Source organism: Eumetopias jubatus, unplaced genomic scaffold (assembly GCF_037043125.1).
Source record: "Eumetopias jubatus isolate StellerSeaLion01/CBP00866 unplaced genomic scaffold, mEumJub1_p1.0 scaffold_11, whole genome shotgun sequence".
Taxonomy (NCBI): Eukaryota; Metazoa; Chordata; class Mammalia; order Carnivora; family Otariidae; genus Eumetopias; species Eumetopias jubatus.
Window position 1 is genome coordinate 25,204,658 of NW_028274817.1, and position 17,634 is coordinate 25,222,291.

Below are 17,634 nucleotides of genomic sequence, written 5' to 3' on the forward strand. Positions count from 1 at the left end.
GCACAAGATATTATTTAATAACACAGATCTCAAATTTAAAACTAAGGTGAACCTAATGACAATTCAGATGATAAACATAAGAGGTAAATATAAAGAGAATGAACTATGTTCTTACTGAGTGCAAGTTGCATGCCTTCAACTACTTTCCGTTTTCCTGTAGATGGTTTTGATTTTTTACTCCGCACAGTTGACCCCCGACTGCTGATTCCACTAATGACTGACATGGTATCATCATCACCACCAGCTAGCAAAGAATTTCGGTAAGACATCAGAGGAAGCCACACATCTTCTCTTCGGAGTGACATCTGAAAGGTCATGAACTTTTCCAAGTAAACATACCTTAAAAAGAAGTAGAAACCATTAGCTCTGATACATAAAACTACCATAGCTTTTTTTCCTCCTTTTTATTCATTCCTCCTAATAATCTTAATGCTCACATACCATATGGAACATTCAATGATTTTATTAGAATTAAACAAAGAGCATACAGTAACAACTAAAGGATGTTAGTGTTTTCTTTCCTAATGTGTCTCTGTTCTATCCTAACTTTACAGTCTTCTGTTAGAAGAACAAACCCAAGTCATTATTTCTGCACAAAGAGGATTGATTTAAAATCACGCAATTTGGGTTCTAGTACCAGTTCCACCAATCCCTAGCTGTATCAGCATGGGCACATTACTTCACAATTCAATCTCAGCTTCATCACTGACGAGCAATTTTTTATCTGTCAAGATTCTTCATTAAATGAAACAATCCAGATCATTTCAGCTTAGTATTTGTCGAGCATCCACTATGTCACTATGTCCCTGGCACTGGGGATTGGTACAAAAATGAGTAAGATATGGCCTCTATCTGCAAAAAAGTTTCAGCCTGATGGAAGTCATACATTTACCCTTGGATGCAAGTATCACAAGGATTCTATGGCTTATATGTAATATAGCAATCAAAATTCAACTAACATTTGTGAGACTATGTGTTAGGCATTTTTCTCTTGGGATCTTTATTCTTATAATCCTGTGAGGGAGCTATTTTCCTTGTTTGACAGATGAGGAAGCAAAAGGTAAGAATGAGAAAGTAATATAACCATGATTCAAATCCCAGGTTTTTGACACTAAGAGTTCAGTGCTTTATTGTCCAAATTATGCTTCAAATACATGAACACAATTTTTGTCAGCTAACTATAAAAAGTACAACCCAAATAATCTGCTGTCATAATAATGACTAATTCTAATCAATTCAGAATCACCAGTTTTGAACACCATTAAAGAGAAAGGATAGGAGGAATTAGCTATAAAGATACTGTTTGGTGTTAGCTCAGTATTTCTTAATTTTATTTCAGCTATACACAGTAGTACAGTACTCCTCAAAGTGTGGACTATGAACTGGCTGTCAGTCTAAAAACTGTTACCAATCTGTGACAAGATATGGAGCTTGAGCCAAATTGTACTCACTGGTAGAAAGATTTACAAATACGTACCTACCACACAGCTTAACTGAACATTTCAGATAAGGAGCCCTCCCTGATGCTATTTCCCTTTGTCCTCTTCCCTGCCACAAAGGCTACTACTAACCTAAACTTACATCCCGACACATACTTTTATATTTTTAATATATTTTTTTCTCAAGTTTTGATTTAAATTCCAGTTACTTAACACACAGTGTAACATTAGTTTCAGGTTTAGCATTTAGGGATTCAACGCTTCCATACAACACCCAGTGCTTATCACAACTAGTGCCCTCCTTAGACCCATCACCTATTTAACCCATCTCCTCACCCACCTCCCCCTCAAATAACTATCAGTTTGTTCTCTATAGTTAAGAGTCTGTTTTTTGGTTTGCCTTTGTTTCCCCCTATATTTGTTTTGTTTCTTAAATTCCACATGAGTGAAATCATAATATACTTTTAATATATATTTGTCTGTAAACATTATAGAATAGTTTTATACTTTGCTTTTTGTACTGAACATTATGTTTTAAAAATCTAACCATTTTTGGAAGAGTGGCATCAGCTAATATTATGGTGTTAATCATTTGCCAATACAGAAGTATATTAAGTCAACATGTTGTACACCTTAAAATTACACAATGTTATATGTCAGCTATATTCAGTAAACTTAAGGAAAAACTTTTAAAGATGAATGAGATCTGAGAATACAACATGATTATAATTGATGGATGATGCTGTATTATTATAACACAGTATAACTGAAATTTGCTAAAAGAGAACTTAAGTGTTCTCAAAAAAAAACAAAAACAAAAACAAAAAAACCCAGGGTAAATATCTGAAGTTTTGAATGTGTTAATTAACTTGACCAGGGGGATCCTCTCACAATATATACATATATGAAATCATGTTGTACACTTTAAATACATTACAATTGTATTTGTCAATTATACAATAAAGCTGGACAAAATTTTTGAAGATTTTAAAAACAGAATAATCAATTCGGGTGTGTGAATCTTATTTCAATCTCAATTCAATCAAACAAGCTGTAGAAATAAAAGTCATTTATGACATGAGACTACCAGAAATTTGAAGAATGACTGGATGTTTAATAAAATTAAAGAATTATATTTACTTTGAAAAAAATCTAAACATTTTGACTGCTTATGATATTCTACTGTATAAAAATCTACTGATCTCATTTTCTAATTGATAGATGTTAAGTTGTTTTGAGCTTTCCTCTATCCAAACAATGCAATGGTCAAATTCTTTTATGGTTCTCCATGTACACACATGTAAGAGTTTCTCTAGGGTATCTACCTATGAATAGAATTACTGGATCATGAGATAGGGAGAATCTTAAATTTTACTAGACATTGCCAAATAGCTCCACAAAGTGATCTTACACCAATTTGCAGTCACCAACAATGTATAAAAGTTTCTTGCTCCACATCTTTGGCAATACTTCAGACTATCAAGACTTCTTAATTTTTGCTAATCTGCTAGGCGATAAATGGTTTTTCATTATTTCAATTTGTATTTCTCTGATTAACAGTGTTAATGTAATTCTTAATTGGGATAAATTTATATAAAATGCACAGCACATAAGAGTACAGCTGGATCATTTTGCAAATAAATGCAGTCATGTAACCCACACATCTATTAAGATAAAGAACATTCCTACAAAGTACCTTACGTTCCTTTTCCCATTCATATCCACAACCCTAATCCACTATTGTGATTTCTATCACCAGGGATTAGTTTTGTCTGCTTTAGAATTTCATGTAAAATGTATACTGTCTTTAAATGCAAAATACTGGTAGACTTTCAGAAGAGGTACATATACTATGAGTTATTCATATTCCTCTGCCCTTTTATACCTCAAAGAGGGCAGTGAATTTTGAGAATTTAATTCCATTAGTTGGGCTCTCTTAGAACATAAGTCACCATTTTAGGAGACTACACTAGAAAAGTGTTCTAAACTGGTCTGTTAGGATAGGACCAGTAGTTAAAGCAAAAAAGATAAAAAGGAAACCTACTTTCCAGTGTAGTCACAGCTCAGCACATAGGCTAAGATGCTCCTGGATGAATTACCAATATTATTGTCTGTTAAATGTTCCCTCCTTTGTTAGACTAAGTGAAGAATGCAGATGAGGATACATAAAGCATTCAAGTTACACCTCTAAAGCCACAACTACACTGGGTGGGGAACACACAGAATTAAAATGGAGTATTATGCATAAAACATAGTTATAATCCCTAAATTACAAATTTTCTGAAGTATAAAGTTTTTTGTGCATTAATGTAATCCTAAATTCTAATCTGTGTGTGTGCCAAAAGGAGAAAAATCAAGTGTAACAATTCACCTTTAAGAATTTCAAAACAAAATGAAATAGAATATTTTTAGCAAATACATACACCGTTCTTTTGTCTTGTCGGAGTAGTTTAGAAGAAAATTCACTCAGAATATCAAGAAATGCCAAATTTAAAGGTGGATGGCTCTCTCCTTGTGGGTTAGGCTCTTTAAAAGCAAATTCTATGCCATCCCTGCAACAACAACAAGAGACAAACATTTAAGGGACTACAATACAAATTTGATAACTTAGAAAGGAAATTTCTCTCTCTAGTTTTGTTCCACTACTAAGATGTTTCCTCGGCCATGCATTTAATCTGAGGAATAAAGAGAATAAGGAGGCTATAGTGTGAGAATGAGTAATTATTATCTACAGTTTATGTCACTGTTACTTTAAAACAAAACAAAACACACACAGGTACACACATACACACAGCTAGCCTTTACTCTGAATGTGGTTTGGTGTACCTACATTCCTTCCTTGGTTCTCTTCTCCATAGAAAATAGCCCAAATTCTCTCATGTAATGATCAATACATTTTCATTATTTTTCAAGACATAAAGGAGACCTATTATAATATATAGAACTTAAAAATAATTATTAAAAACTATTTGTAGTGACCCATTTAAGAGTAAATTTAAAAATTAAACTTCACTCAGGGCCTATTTTAACTATATTTACCTAATAATAAATACCTCTAATCAAGACAACAACCCAACATTATATTCTTATACTGCATCAAAAATGTAACTGTGTAAAAAACAATCCAGATGAAATTGGGTAGTAAAGAAGGCAGGCTACTACATGAAAAAAATAATATACTACCTTCTCAAAATAATCACTGATCACTACATGTGTGGTCCTTAAATATTACCTACTATTATCATCCAATGTATTATTAAGAGGCATAAAAAGGAATTTGAGACTTTTAGAGCAAAGCGAAAGGAGAGAGTGAATTAAAGCTGGAGAAGGTATGGGACTAACTTAAAGAGCAGAAAAATACCTGTAGGGAGACATTTAACATTTTTATAACTAAGTAAGGAGTAAAAGAGATACAAATCAAACAGAGAACTTCCATAAAACAGAGTCCAAGCCTCCTGATTTTCCCAGAGGCTAGGCTCTTCATCCAGAATTAAGAAATAAAGGGTATTACTATCCACGTGTTGATGTTAAAACTCTAAAATACAATCATATTTGAAAATATGATTGAGCACTAAATTACATGTCCAAAACAAAATCAGATTATTTCCAATTTTAATAAGGCAAAGAATATATGCAGACAGCAAGAAGGCTGTGGCTCAAAACAAGGGAAAAGGTCACTACAAAATAGAAAACAGAATCAGAAAGAGAAAAATTGAATCAAATCTCAAAAATTTCTCTAGCTAGCAGTGAGATAATAAAAGCTGTTAAAAGAGATTTTATAATACCTGATGAATATGTGTTGCTTTTCTTCACATAATTTATAAAGATTTTGTATTGTTTTAATTAAAGCAAAGACTAACAGAAGTTTTAGTCCCAACACGTGTTAATGGAGATAGCATTATTACTGGTTCTCAAGAAAGGAGATATGCCACAGATTTGAAAAAAAATTAATAAAGCATTAATTGAGTTTGGTTATTCTAAACAAAAGAGGTAAATACAAAAAAATTTCATGATTAAAAAAAGGAGAGCTGAATAAAATATTTGGAGATTACTTGTGTAGCATAGCAATGGCCTCTCTTGTTTTCAACTGATCGAGTCCAAAAGTTAATGCAAAACGTCGAGCAAGCTCTTTTATGCCGCTAAATGTTGAGGATGATCTATCAAAATTATAGCCGTTTTCTTGTATCATTTCATTAAAAAGCTGTTTGGAAAGAAAGAAAGCACATTAAAGTTTTGTTATAATTATAGATTACTAACATCTTTTACGATCCCATATTCTCTATTTAAAATATACTAGATGCTCATAAATGAGGCACTGTATTTTATGCTAAAACATGGATTTTTAAAAACATGATACAAATAAACAAAAATATAAGTACTTCATATATTCACACCAGAGGTAGTTACAGACATTAGAAACTCTTAAGGTTATGGCATAATTCTATTCTGCTGGTGTTAACTGGATATTAAAACAGCATATAAAAATATAAAGAAAAAGGAAACCCACTCAATTATTAGGCAACTATGCTGTTACTTTACATTTACATGATGCATCTTCACATCAAAAATTCGTAAGCAAGCACAACAAAATACAATTTTTCAACTACCAAATGGCCAAAGTTTTTAACAGATAATGGCTACTACTGATAAGAATATTATGCAATGAGCACTCTGACTTGCTAGAAACATAAACTGAGATAACCTTTCTATAGAGGAATCTGTATTGAAAGCTGTAAAATTTTGATGTCCTTTGACTAAGCAATTCTAATTATTGGCCTTTATTCAAAGGAATAATATTTGTGCATGATACATCGGTACAAAACTGTCTTAGTGGTATTTGTAATGGCAAGGATTGTAAAAGACCTCAACATTAAGCAAGAAGAGATCTTGGGGCTCCTGGGTGGCTCAGTTGTTAAGCATCTGCCTTCGGCTCAGGTCATGATCCCAGGGTCCTGGGATCAAGCCCCGCATTGGGCTCCCTGCACAGCAAGAGGCCTGCTTCTCCCTCTCTCACCTCCCCGGCTTGTGTTCCCTCTCTAGCTGTCTTTCTCTCTGTCAAAATAAATAAAATCTTAAAAAAAAAAAAAAAACCACGAAGAGATCTTGGTTAAATTATGGTCCCTGTATAAAACACAGTACTATATACAGTCATTAAAAATGCTCAGGAGGGGCGCCTGGGTGGCTCAGTCATTAAGCGTCTGCCTTTGGCTCAGGTCATGATCCCAGGGCCCTGGGATAGAGCCCCAAAATGGGCTCCCTGCTCAGCAGGAAGCCTGCTTCTCCCTCTCCCCTACTTGTGTTCCCTCTCTCTCAAAAAAAATCTTTAAATAAATAAATATGCTCAGGAAAGTATTTAATGGCATGAAAGCATTATGGTTTTATTAACATGAAAAATTCAGGCTTGGAAAATAGAATGCCCAATATGGTTTAGTTTTTATAAAACTTAAGATTTCATATAGGCATAAAAAGACTAAGAAGGCTATTAAAAACTAAAAACGTATTTGTTAAGTGAAAAACAAAGATAAGTTGTATTTTTTCTAGTTCATATATTTTCTAAAATCTCTACAGTGAGCAGCTATTATTTTATAGGAAAAGTTACTTAAATGTTACCTTTCAAAACCTTTTAAATTCTATTAATTTTAATAAAGAATATCCAAATATGCAAATGGGACTAAGAAATTTAACACCTAGATTTTATTTTATTAAAGATTTTTATTTATTCATCTGCGACACAGAGATACAGATTGAGAGAGAGAGAGAATGAGCAGTGTGAGAGGGAGAGGGAGAAGCAGGCTCCCCGCTGAGCCAGGAGCCAGACGCGGACGCAGGGCTCGATCCCAAGACCCTGGGATCATGACCTGAGCCGAAGGCAGAGGCTTAAACATCTGAGCCACCCAGGCGCCCCAACCCCTAGATTTCTTAAAAGCAAGAAAACTTATGAAATTGAAACAGGTTAGGTTATATTCTGTGTGCATTTGGTCTCCAGAGACAAAAGTATACTAAGCATATGATTTTTATCCAATTAAACCTACCTCACCATTGTCAAAATGAAAATCAGTTTTGCAGTTTGATTATAAGATTGAAAAATGCTCATTAAAATAAATATGAAAATGAGAAAAAAGTAAAATTCACTTGATACCTACCAGAGCAAGTTAATCACAGCTAAAATTTTGGTGATTATTTTTCCAGATAGATATACAGATGAGTACAATTTTATAGGGATCTGTACTATAATCTTTTAAATTTTTTTTTTAAAGATTTTATTTATTTATTTGGCAGAGAGGAGACACAGCGAGAGAGGGAACACAGCAGGGGGAGTGGGAAAGGGAGAAGCAGGCTTCCCGCCGAGCAGGGAGCCCGATGCGGGGCTCAATCCCAGGACCCTGGGATCATGACCTGAGCCAAAGGCAGACGCTTAATGACTGAGCCACCCAGGCACCCCTAATCTTTTAAATTTTATTCTCAAACTATGTATTTGGATCTTTACATATTAGTGAATACAGATCTACACTAATTTTAAGTGCTACACAATAACCACTGCAGAGATGCACTACACAATATATTCATCTAATATCCTCTTCATGGGCATTTGGATTATTTCTAATTTCTTGCTATTATAAACACTGTTGCCATGTGTAATATGGTATACCCCATTTTGTAAACTTGTCCTATTACCACCTCGGATAAAATTTTAAAAGTAGAATTGCTGCCATAACAACATACATATTATAAATTTTGACATATATTGCCAAACTGCCTACGAGGAAGGTTGTACCAATACATACTGCTGACAGTACTATTTCCCCCACGCATTAGATAGCTTTTTGCCAATCTTGCCAGTCCGAAAGCAAAAAATGATCTCGCTTGCACAGTGTCTACTACTGAGGTTGAAAATCTTTATTTCTACTTTTATGAACTGTCTATTGCATCTTTGCCCAGTTTTCTACTTGTTATCTTGAAACTATTAGGTATTAATTATGTTCACCTCAAGTTGATACTCTTCATAGCTTACCTGCTGCAAACTGAGAATAAGGGTCTTTGCACACTGAATTTTGTCTATCTGCCTTGTTTTACTCATTGTTTCTTTGATGATATCTCCATAGTCATTATAATACTAGAAAAGAAATTTGTACAAATTAGAGCTTTATCTCTTAAAACTCCTGGACAATAAGACTAGTTTCATGTGAGTAGTATGTCACAAAATTCGTATTTGGCTGAAATTATGCATTCAAAGAGAGAAAAGAATGTTACTGAAACTTTAAGATAATTTCTAAGCATATTAATCCCTAACACCGGTAAATTCCAAAATAGACAGTTGAGATCCAATCACCTTAAGCTCCAGACCAGTTTTAAGGAGGTGTGGAGTAAAACAATAACCAGGCTATGCACACTTTCAGAAATAACACAAAGGATATAAACAAAGTTCTTGCCCTCTTTGTGAACTATTAAGACAATGAATATAATCACAGTTACTTTTAAAGCTTATTCATTGTTACTGGCATGTAGATCACCTGCAGTTTCCAACTTTATTAATTTGGCTTATAGAAACTAACAGCCTGTTAACATTTAAAAGAAAACTCATTGCGTGTCGACATTTATATTATCACATTCATTGAATATGAAATCTTTTTCTAATTTAAGACCTTGTTTTAAAATGAATACATAACAACTCTCAGAGATAACAGGATAACCATGCCCTATGACTAATAAAATTAACTTTATAATACTTGAGTCTAAAAAGTTTAAAACTTGTAGAACAATTTCACAACCTTCGTTTTTTTTAAAAAAATCTAAAAATGATAATTCCAAATAACTTAAATTCCAAAGTAATTTATGATGGTGCTAGGAGTTCTATCATGTAGCAAAATATTTCAAAGAGAGAATTAATTAGGTTTTGACAACTTTATTACATATTTTATTTGGTGACACCAAAGGCTTAAAATAAAAGTTTACATTTATAATTAGTTTTTCTTTAATCCTTTCTCAAGTAAAATCTATCTTACCATATTTAGTTATATTTCATTAGTATAATTAATAATACCCTTTCTACTATGACTTAAATATTAGAGAATCTCACAGGTACTTAAGAAAATTGTGAATAACCCACTGTGAATCAAATCAGATTTTCAAAGCCTAAAGGAACCTTAGTTATCACAGTGGAACAGATGAAAAGAAAGGCAGGACAAAAAAGGTACTGAATTATTCAAGGTCAGGAGCTGCATAGTAACCAAGCCAAAACTATAGCAGCCAGGTCTCCTAACTCCTAGAACAATACCCGTTTTATGCTACACCAAGCAGAGGAGGAACACCATCCTGTTGTCTTAAACTAAACCACAAAGTAAATTCTAATAGTGATAACTAACCCAAGACAAGATGTTTCCAATATTCTAAATGAAATGAACTCAATAAACCCAAAATGTCCATTAATGGAAGACTAGAAGTATGAAGTAGTATTACCAAAAATGTTAAATTTTAGAAGAAATTTATTTTATGCTAGAAAAGTAATTTACTATTTAAAAAATTCAACAGCAATCAGAAATAAAAGCCAGTGTTACATTCATTTTCTTTTAAGCATTATAAAAATAAGTTGCTATACACAACTTTACCTTCATATACTGCTTGAAGATATCTGCAGCAGTATTCATCTCCACCACAGTATATACAATTAGCTTACAAAAAGCTGCAAGTAAATTTCTCCTCTTGTGCAGAGCTTCAATTTTACTGGCTTCATCCTCCTGCTGACCATCTGGGGAAAAAAAGTTACGAACATTAAGCCATCTGTATTTTACTTCAGCCATATGTATTTTTTAATTCTCACTATAAAATACGTTTATGTTGGAGAATGTGAAAAATATAGTAAACACATTTAAATAAAATACAAATTATAATCACTCTTAATATCTCAGTGAATGACCAGTCCATTAATCCCAATAGACAAAATTTTTGCAAATTAAAATAGTAATCATAAGGCTGCTTACTGAACATGTAACAGGAACAAGTTGAGTGAGTCAGAGGAACTGATGTTTAGTGAAATCAGGCTGAGCCTGCCTAACGCATTCATCCACTTCCCTATTATGATCGCTTGCCAACGAGATCTGCATATTCAATGTCCCTTGGTTAAGGCCTGGGGTGGGGGGGAAGCCAACCTCAGAAATTCTCCTATCCCTTCCAAGGATGACCCCATCCCACCTTGCCCCCAACTCTTACTGACACATACTTATTTTATATATATTACATATACTCAGTAAGTCTGACCTAGAAACTATTCTGTCTTTTTAAGATAACTTCACATATTTCTGCTCTGATCAATTATGTGAGATGTTGACATTCAGAGTTATCAAGGAAACAGACTTATTTCCAACTTCGTAGTCAAGAAAGCTGGACTACAGCCTCCAAGTACTGCCAAAAGATTATTTCTAATTATTTGATATTGCAAATAAAATCGTGATGAAGCCTTTTACACAAAAAACTATGTAAAGAATTTTCCTCTGAACAAACTTTACAAACAAAATTACTTATTAAAAGCTACCTTAGTCTGATTTACATTTCTTTGGTTAGCAGTGAAGTTCAAGTTTTTCGTGCATTTATTACCCATTTATATTTCCTCCTTTGTGAACTGTAGGTGCACATCCTGTCAGGTCTTCAATATAAGGTTCCCAATATCAAAAAAATAATTTGTAAAATGAGAATGTTCTTTAAAACAAATGTTTATTTTACCCTATCTCTGATAATCTTCAATAACTGCTAGTAAGTTAAAACCAAATTTTGAGAATAGGAATTTAAGAGACCATCAGAAAAAGTTTTACTATCACAAGTGCATATTCCAGAATCCCAAAGCCATTTGCTTAGAAACCTAAAATATACTGTTTACTCTTCAAAAGATTACACTGAATATATAAACTTTTTCTAAATGTCTCCATGATTATAATGGATTTCTATACAATACTGTTTCCAATCACTGTTCAGTACTACTCTTAGGAAGTACATGTATGTAGATGTTCTCCCCCTACAGACTAAATTACCCAGGTATTAATGAACCAGTTTTTGAGCTCTGATTTTGGTTTTTTTTTTTTTCCGCCTTTTTAAGGTGTGTGTTGGGGGCGATAATCTCTACAACCCAACATGGGGCTTTAACGCACGACCCTGAAATCGAGAGTTGCATGCTCTTCTGACTGAGCCAGTCAAGGCACCCTGTTTTTTTTTTTTTCACTTCTCATCAAAAACTAGCCACCTTTTCTCTTGTGGGGATTAAAGAATGTTAGAGAAGTATCTAACATACTGGACCTTTCATATATGTCAACTGCATTATTCTGTGTTGTCAGTGCCTCTAGAAGCATTCTCTTTTTCTCTCTCCTCACCTCATGTACATGGGCTAACAAATCAAATAAATAACCATGGGTCTACAACACCAGGGGTTAGACGAGAATGAAAACCAATGGAAACTCATGCTGCTGGTGGGAGAATAAAACAATACAACCATTTTGGAGAATATTTTTGCTACATGTGGTCAAATTTAGGATGCACAAAGACTATATAATCTGGCAATTCCACTCTTAGGTGTGTACTAGAAAAGCATTTGTACATGTGCAAGCAGGTAAGTATAAGAACATTTGTTGTACACTATTTATAACAGGGAAAAAATTGAAAACAACCTAAATGTTCACCAATATAAAAATGGATAAAGTAGGGGTGCCTGGGTGGCTCATCGGTTATGCATCCGACTCTTGTTCAGCTCAGGTCATGGTCTTACGGTCATGGGATCGAGCCCCATTGAGCCCTGCATTGGGCTCGCACTCAGCGCAAAATCTTCAGATTTTTTCACCTTCCCCCTCTGCCCCTCTCTGCTCGCGCTCTCTAAAATGAGTAAATAAAATCTTTTAAAAAAAAAGGATAACGTGGGGCGCCTGGGTGCTCAGTCGGTTAAGCGTCTGCCTTCAGCTCAGGTCATGATCCCAGGATCCTGGGATCAAGCCCTGCATCAGACTCCCTGCTTGTGCTCTCTCACTCTCTGTCAAATAAATAAATAAAATCTTTTTTTTTTAAATAAAAGGATAAAGTAGGGTTAATTCATATTACATAACATTCAGCAGTCAAGATGAATAAACTATAACCATATGTCAACACTGACAAATTTCAAAAATGTTAATGCAAAAAAGCAAGATGCAAAATAAAATGTTCAACATAATACCATTTATATGGAACCTAGCAACAGAAAATAAACTATATATTGTTAACAGATACATAAACTCCTGTTCAATAAAATTTAAATGCAAAGGCATGATAAGACCAAATTCAGGATAGCAGTTATCTCCAGGGAAAAATAATAGGATTGGACAGGGATACAAATGAGGGCTCTTTTGTATCTATACTTTATTCCCCACCTCCCCCCAAAAATTGGTAACAAACAACAAAATTTGACAAATATGAATGTTATATTTTACATTTTTCAAAAAAACTGGAATACATTTCACTTTTAAATGGGAGCGGGGGGAGTCCAAGAAGGTAAGACTGAGCATAATTTCAAGAAGCTCCTAGAAAATTCAGAAGTACTGGCAAGCTTATTCTGATTCTAGTTCTATGGTGTAAATGAAGCAGAGAGGCAGTCCCCCAACTATAACAAAAGGATTATAAACCAAAACTGATTTTGTATCAATTTTTGGAATGAAACTATGCTTTCCCAAAGAAGTTTTAAAAACCCCTACTCATCTTTTAGGATCCAATTCAGATGTTAGCTTATTTCAATGATGTTTTGACTCCCAGACCAGTTAAAACTTCCTTGACATGACCACAGCAATGTGAACATGCTTCTACTACTTATCAAACTGCATTATAATTACTTGTTTTTAGATCTGTCTTTTCCACTTGAATTGAATTTTTAAAGGAAAAGCCCTTGTCTCATTTTTTTACATCCACAGCATCTAGTGTACTGCCTGACCAATAAATGTCAAATAAAAGTGTAACTAAACCATGAACTCAAAGTAAAAGGTAAAAAATTTTAAGTATATAAACTTGAGTACGTGGACTTCTGACAACTGTTTTTGCTACTCTAGGTTTCTCAATTCTCTTCTGGCTAAGTTTTAAATACTTAATAACAAAGTTCTTTATTAAAAATAAGCTATAAGCCATGTCTAAAATTATATGTATTTAGAATCTGATTTGCAGTGATATGTCAGTATATATATCGAGATGCACATATATCGATGTTATATTGTCCTTCAAGTATAACTTCATATTAAAACCAAACCCAGAAAGAAGCCACCCAACACTTTCTTCCATGACCTCTTATTCAAGTAAGACATCTGTGTATGTAATTAGGGTAGAAAGAGTAACAACACCATGCAAGGTTGGTGGCATTATTTTCCTGTGAACATTCTGTACTGCCCCAGACATTTGTAGAACAATTCCAAACACCTAACATTGAGAAATTATACAGTTTAATACCCCCCAAAATATGAAAACCTATGTTATAAGAGTATACAACAAAAATGTCACTTAAAGAAACACTTTATTCTGCTCAAACTACCTGAAAAATGGTATTACCAGTGACTAAGGGGAAGAGGGAGTAAATTTTACTGAGTACCTATTTCAGGCCCAGGCACTGCACAAGTCACTTTGCTCAATTAATTCATACAATTCTGTAAGGTAGCTATAAATAGGCTTGGGGCTAGTGAGAAGCAAAGATCCGACTCCAAAGCCTAAGCCCTGAGATACCACCTTGTTTTTACAATATTACAAATGCTAGAACATGCACCTGTGTTTTATGTTTTCAGAATAAAATATCAAATAGTACTGCAACACTTTACATCACTGTTACTTAAATTTATGGTGGACACAAACACTTAACAAAAAGATGCCAATAAAATTACCTGCGCTGTTGTTATCATCATCCTGTTCAATGAAGACATGATCCAGAATAAAGCTGAGCAACTCAGACTGCAATGAAGAATCAGGGGTGTAAACTAATGGCTCTAACATGTCACGCCCTCCTGACATAATTTGATGGCTGAAGATCATCAGAATATCACATAAAATAGTGAAGGCCTATTAAAAAAAAAAAAGTACAGCGTGCTATAATCCAAGGTTTCTCACCAACTGCCACAAGTAACATATATTTAACACAGAAACAGAATCCAACTTTTTTTTTAAAGGTTTATTTATTATTTATTTTGAGAGAGTGAGAATGAGAGAGAGAGAGTACATGAGAGGGGGGAGGGTCAGAGGGAGAAGCAGACTCCCTGCTGAGCAGGGAGCCCGACGCGGGACTCGATCCCGGGACTCCAGGATCATGACCTGAGCCGAAGGCAGTCGCTTAACCAACTGAGCCGCCCAGGCACCCATAAACAGAATCCAACTTTTAAGGAAAATCAGTGTATAGTATTTTCCTAAGTTTTTAAAGTTGAGGAATGTATTTCTGTAAAAATGATTGCTAGTATTTGCAATCATGCTTTACTAACTGCAAGGTAATTTCACAAATATTATTTTCAGCAACTTTAAGTGACTTGTACAATATGTTAACACTACCAAAACATGCAGTCAGGACTCAACCTCAGGTTTTCTGACTCCAAACCCCACTCTACACTTTATGACAATGCCTCATGGTATACATCCCTAAATATGAAATAACATATAAACTGTATATGTTAAATAACATATAAACATACTATAACATATAAAACCATATACATCCCTAAATATGAAATAACATATAAACTATATGTATTAGATAACATATAAACATACTATAACATATAAAACCATTCCATTCCTCAATGGAAGACAAAAACTTATACCAAGGAGATCAATTATCTCCTAGAAGAGAGATCACAAAGTCCTTGGTACTTTTTAAATGCTCTCATTCTCAATATGTGTAGCGATTAAGTAGAAAAAACCACAAAGAAATATGTGCCTGCTTACTCACTCATCTGACAAACATGATACTATCATAATAAACATAAAGCCAAGGTTCTATCTCAAGGAACTCTATAAAAACTCTGCCATTAGTTTTAAATGGAGTCAAACACTGGTAAAAGTATTCAGAAGAAAACTGGAAAATTTTAATTATGTCGGGAAAGGATAACAAAAATAGAATTTGGGGGTCACAAAGTCAATAGCGAATTACATTTAAAGGAAGACTACTGCTAGACAGATAGCACAGAGCACAAAGCAGATCTCAATAATGTTTTTACCTTCTTGGAACTAACCACATTTACTTTTTTTTCTCTTTTCCTTTATGTTTTTACCTCTTTCAGTCTTTGCTCGTTTTACTACTATAGTAGTCATTTATACCCATCAGGATAACTGAGTTTACAAAAACTTTTGCAACATACTCAATAAGAAAACAGAGTGATAAGCATGCTGATATTTACTAATAAGGTGAACTGGCAGGTCAAGTGAATTGACCAGGACATATTTCTGGAAGCTGTTTGGAAGACTGACATACAAGGTACTTGATCAAATAACTAATTGCCATGGCCTGAACAACAGATCATATAGGAAGTTACATACGATAACCCATAAGGAATTGTGTTAATACTTCAAGAAACAGGGAATAATGGGGCGCCTGGGTGGCTCGGTCATTAAGCATCTGCCTTCGGCTCAGGTCATGGTCCCAGGGTCCTGGGATCGAGCCCCGTGTTGGGCTCCCTGCTCCGCAGGAAGCCTGCTTCTCCCCCGCCCGCTCCCCCTGCTTGTGTTCCCTCTCTTGCTGTGTCTCTCTCTGTCAAATAAATAAAAGAAAAGAAGAAAAAGAAAAAAATAGGGAATATTAAGCTGAGTATCTTGGTGGGATATGAAAACAAAGAGGAATATTTCATGTTATTAATTCTGGATCAATGTACACGTCCTTAAAATCCTGTCCTAGGAGTTTAAATTCAATTTACTACCTACAGAAACTTTGGTTTCTTTCATCTGAATTGTACAGATGAAAATTAAATTTCCAAATCCTTTATTGCTACAATTCAAAACCACATACTTAAAACTGGAGAATTCAGCAATGTAATAATTATAGGAATATACTTCATACTTTTGCTATAGGAATATACTTCATACTTTTGCAAGAAAAAACGGGAAAAGTCAGTTACTGGATTTTGGCCATTTAATAACTTCTAATTTATTTACACCCAAGCATACACGTATGGGAGGAACAAATGGGAGTTGGAAGAAGAAAAATGAAATTAACAGTTGGATATTGAATGTGAATTCTTAACTATAAAACTCTAAATGTATTTCACTAAAATCAGTTTTGATATTTTAAAATAAAATAAAGTGACAATCACAAAGGTTGAAGGACTTTACCAGTCGCTTTGTAGTTGGATCTGAACTACTTTCATAGTAGCTTTAAGAAGTAAATATACCCTAATTTAAAATAAACAGTAACACCAAAAATAAAAAACAAGATAAACAGTACCCAACATTAACACAAACTGCTGAAAATACCATTTATGATGACTGCTGGGGCTCTACCCACCCCAATATGCAAAAGAGAATGAAATGATCAAAAAACCTTGAAATTACCATAACCACTTTGACTGTATCATTATTAATATTTCTTATTATAAAAATGTCTTCTCCATAGAAGCATTTAAAAAGCGCACATACAAAAAACCTTAATCTTCTATTAGGGAATTAAAACTAAACAGGCTCTCAGTCCCAGGATCAGAATTCATTTTACAGATGGGAAAACTACCTATGGCAGCAGTTAATGATGTATTTTCAGAATGAGGGCATATGAAATGGGAAAGTAACACTTTGAAGTCAGGGAAATGATTAAAATTTTTATTTCAAACGAAGTCCACGTAAGAAAAAATAACATACACAATCAGGATGGGAAGGAATGTCAGTATCTGATAATATTCTCAGAGATGACAAAACCATACAGACCCATTTCCCTCCCTGAGGCATACTTGCGCTTATTAATTTCAAGAATAACTTACGTAGTATCATACATCTAATTTGTATATATGGGTCTGTTTACCAAGTGAGTCATAAATAACAACATAAAATAACCACAATGAGGGTAATCTATAATACAATTTATAAACTCCATATGAAATTATTAAGATAGGGGCGCCTGGGTGGCTCAGTTGGTTAAGCGACTGCCTTCGGCTCAGGTCATGATCCTGGAGTCCCAGGATCGAGTCCCGCATCGGGCTCCCTGCTCAGCAGGGAGTCAGCTTCTCCCTTGACCCTCTTCCCT

The 17,634-nt window shown here is 34.2% G+C and overlaps 1 protein-coding gene across 4 annotated transcripts in view; it reads right to left on the minus strand.

Moving 5' to 3' along the window:
• Window positions 1–17,634, minus strand: part of STAG2 (STAG2 cohesin complex component) — a 129,512-nt gene that overhangs the window by 14,256 nt on the left and 97,622 nt on the right. For all 4 annotated transcript variants that reach the window (XM_028122696.2, XM_088028655.1, XM_028122697.2 and 1 more), the window contains exons 24-29: window positions 14,306–14,480; window positions 10,046–10,185; window positions 8,452–8,553; window positions 5,492–5,640; window positions 3,863–3,991; window positions 116–339 (exon numbers count right to left, since the gene is read on the minus strand). In XM_028122696.2, coding sequence (XP_027978497.1) covers window positions 116–339; window positions 3,863–3,991; window positions 5,492–5,640; window positions 8,452–8,553; window positions 10,046–10,185; window positions 14,306–14,480 — 919 coding nt within the window. The remainder of the gene's footprint in view (window positions 1–115; window positions 340–3,862; window positions 3,992–5,491; window positions 5,641–8,451; window positions 8,554–10,045; window positions 10,186–14,305; window positions 14,481–17,634) is intronic.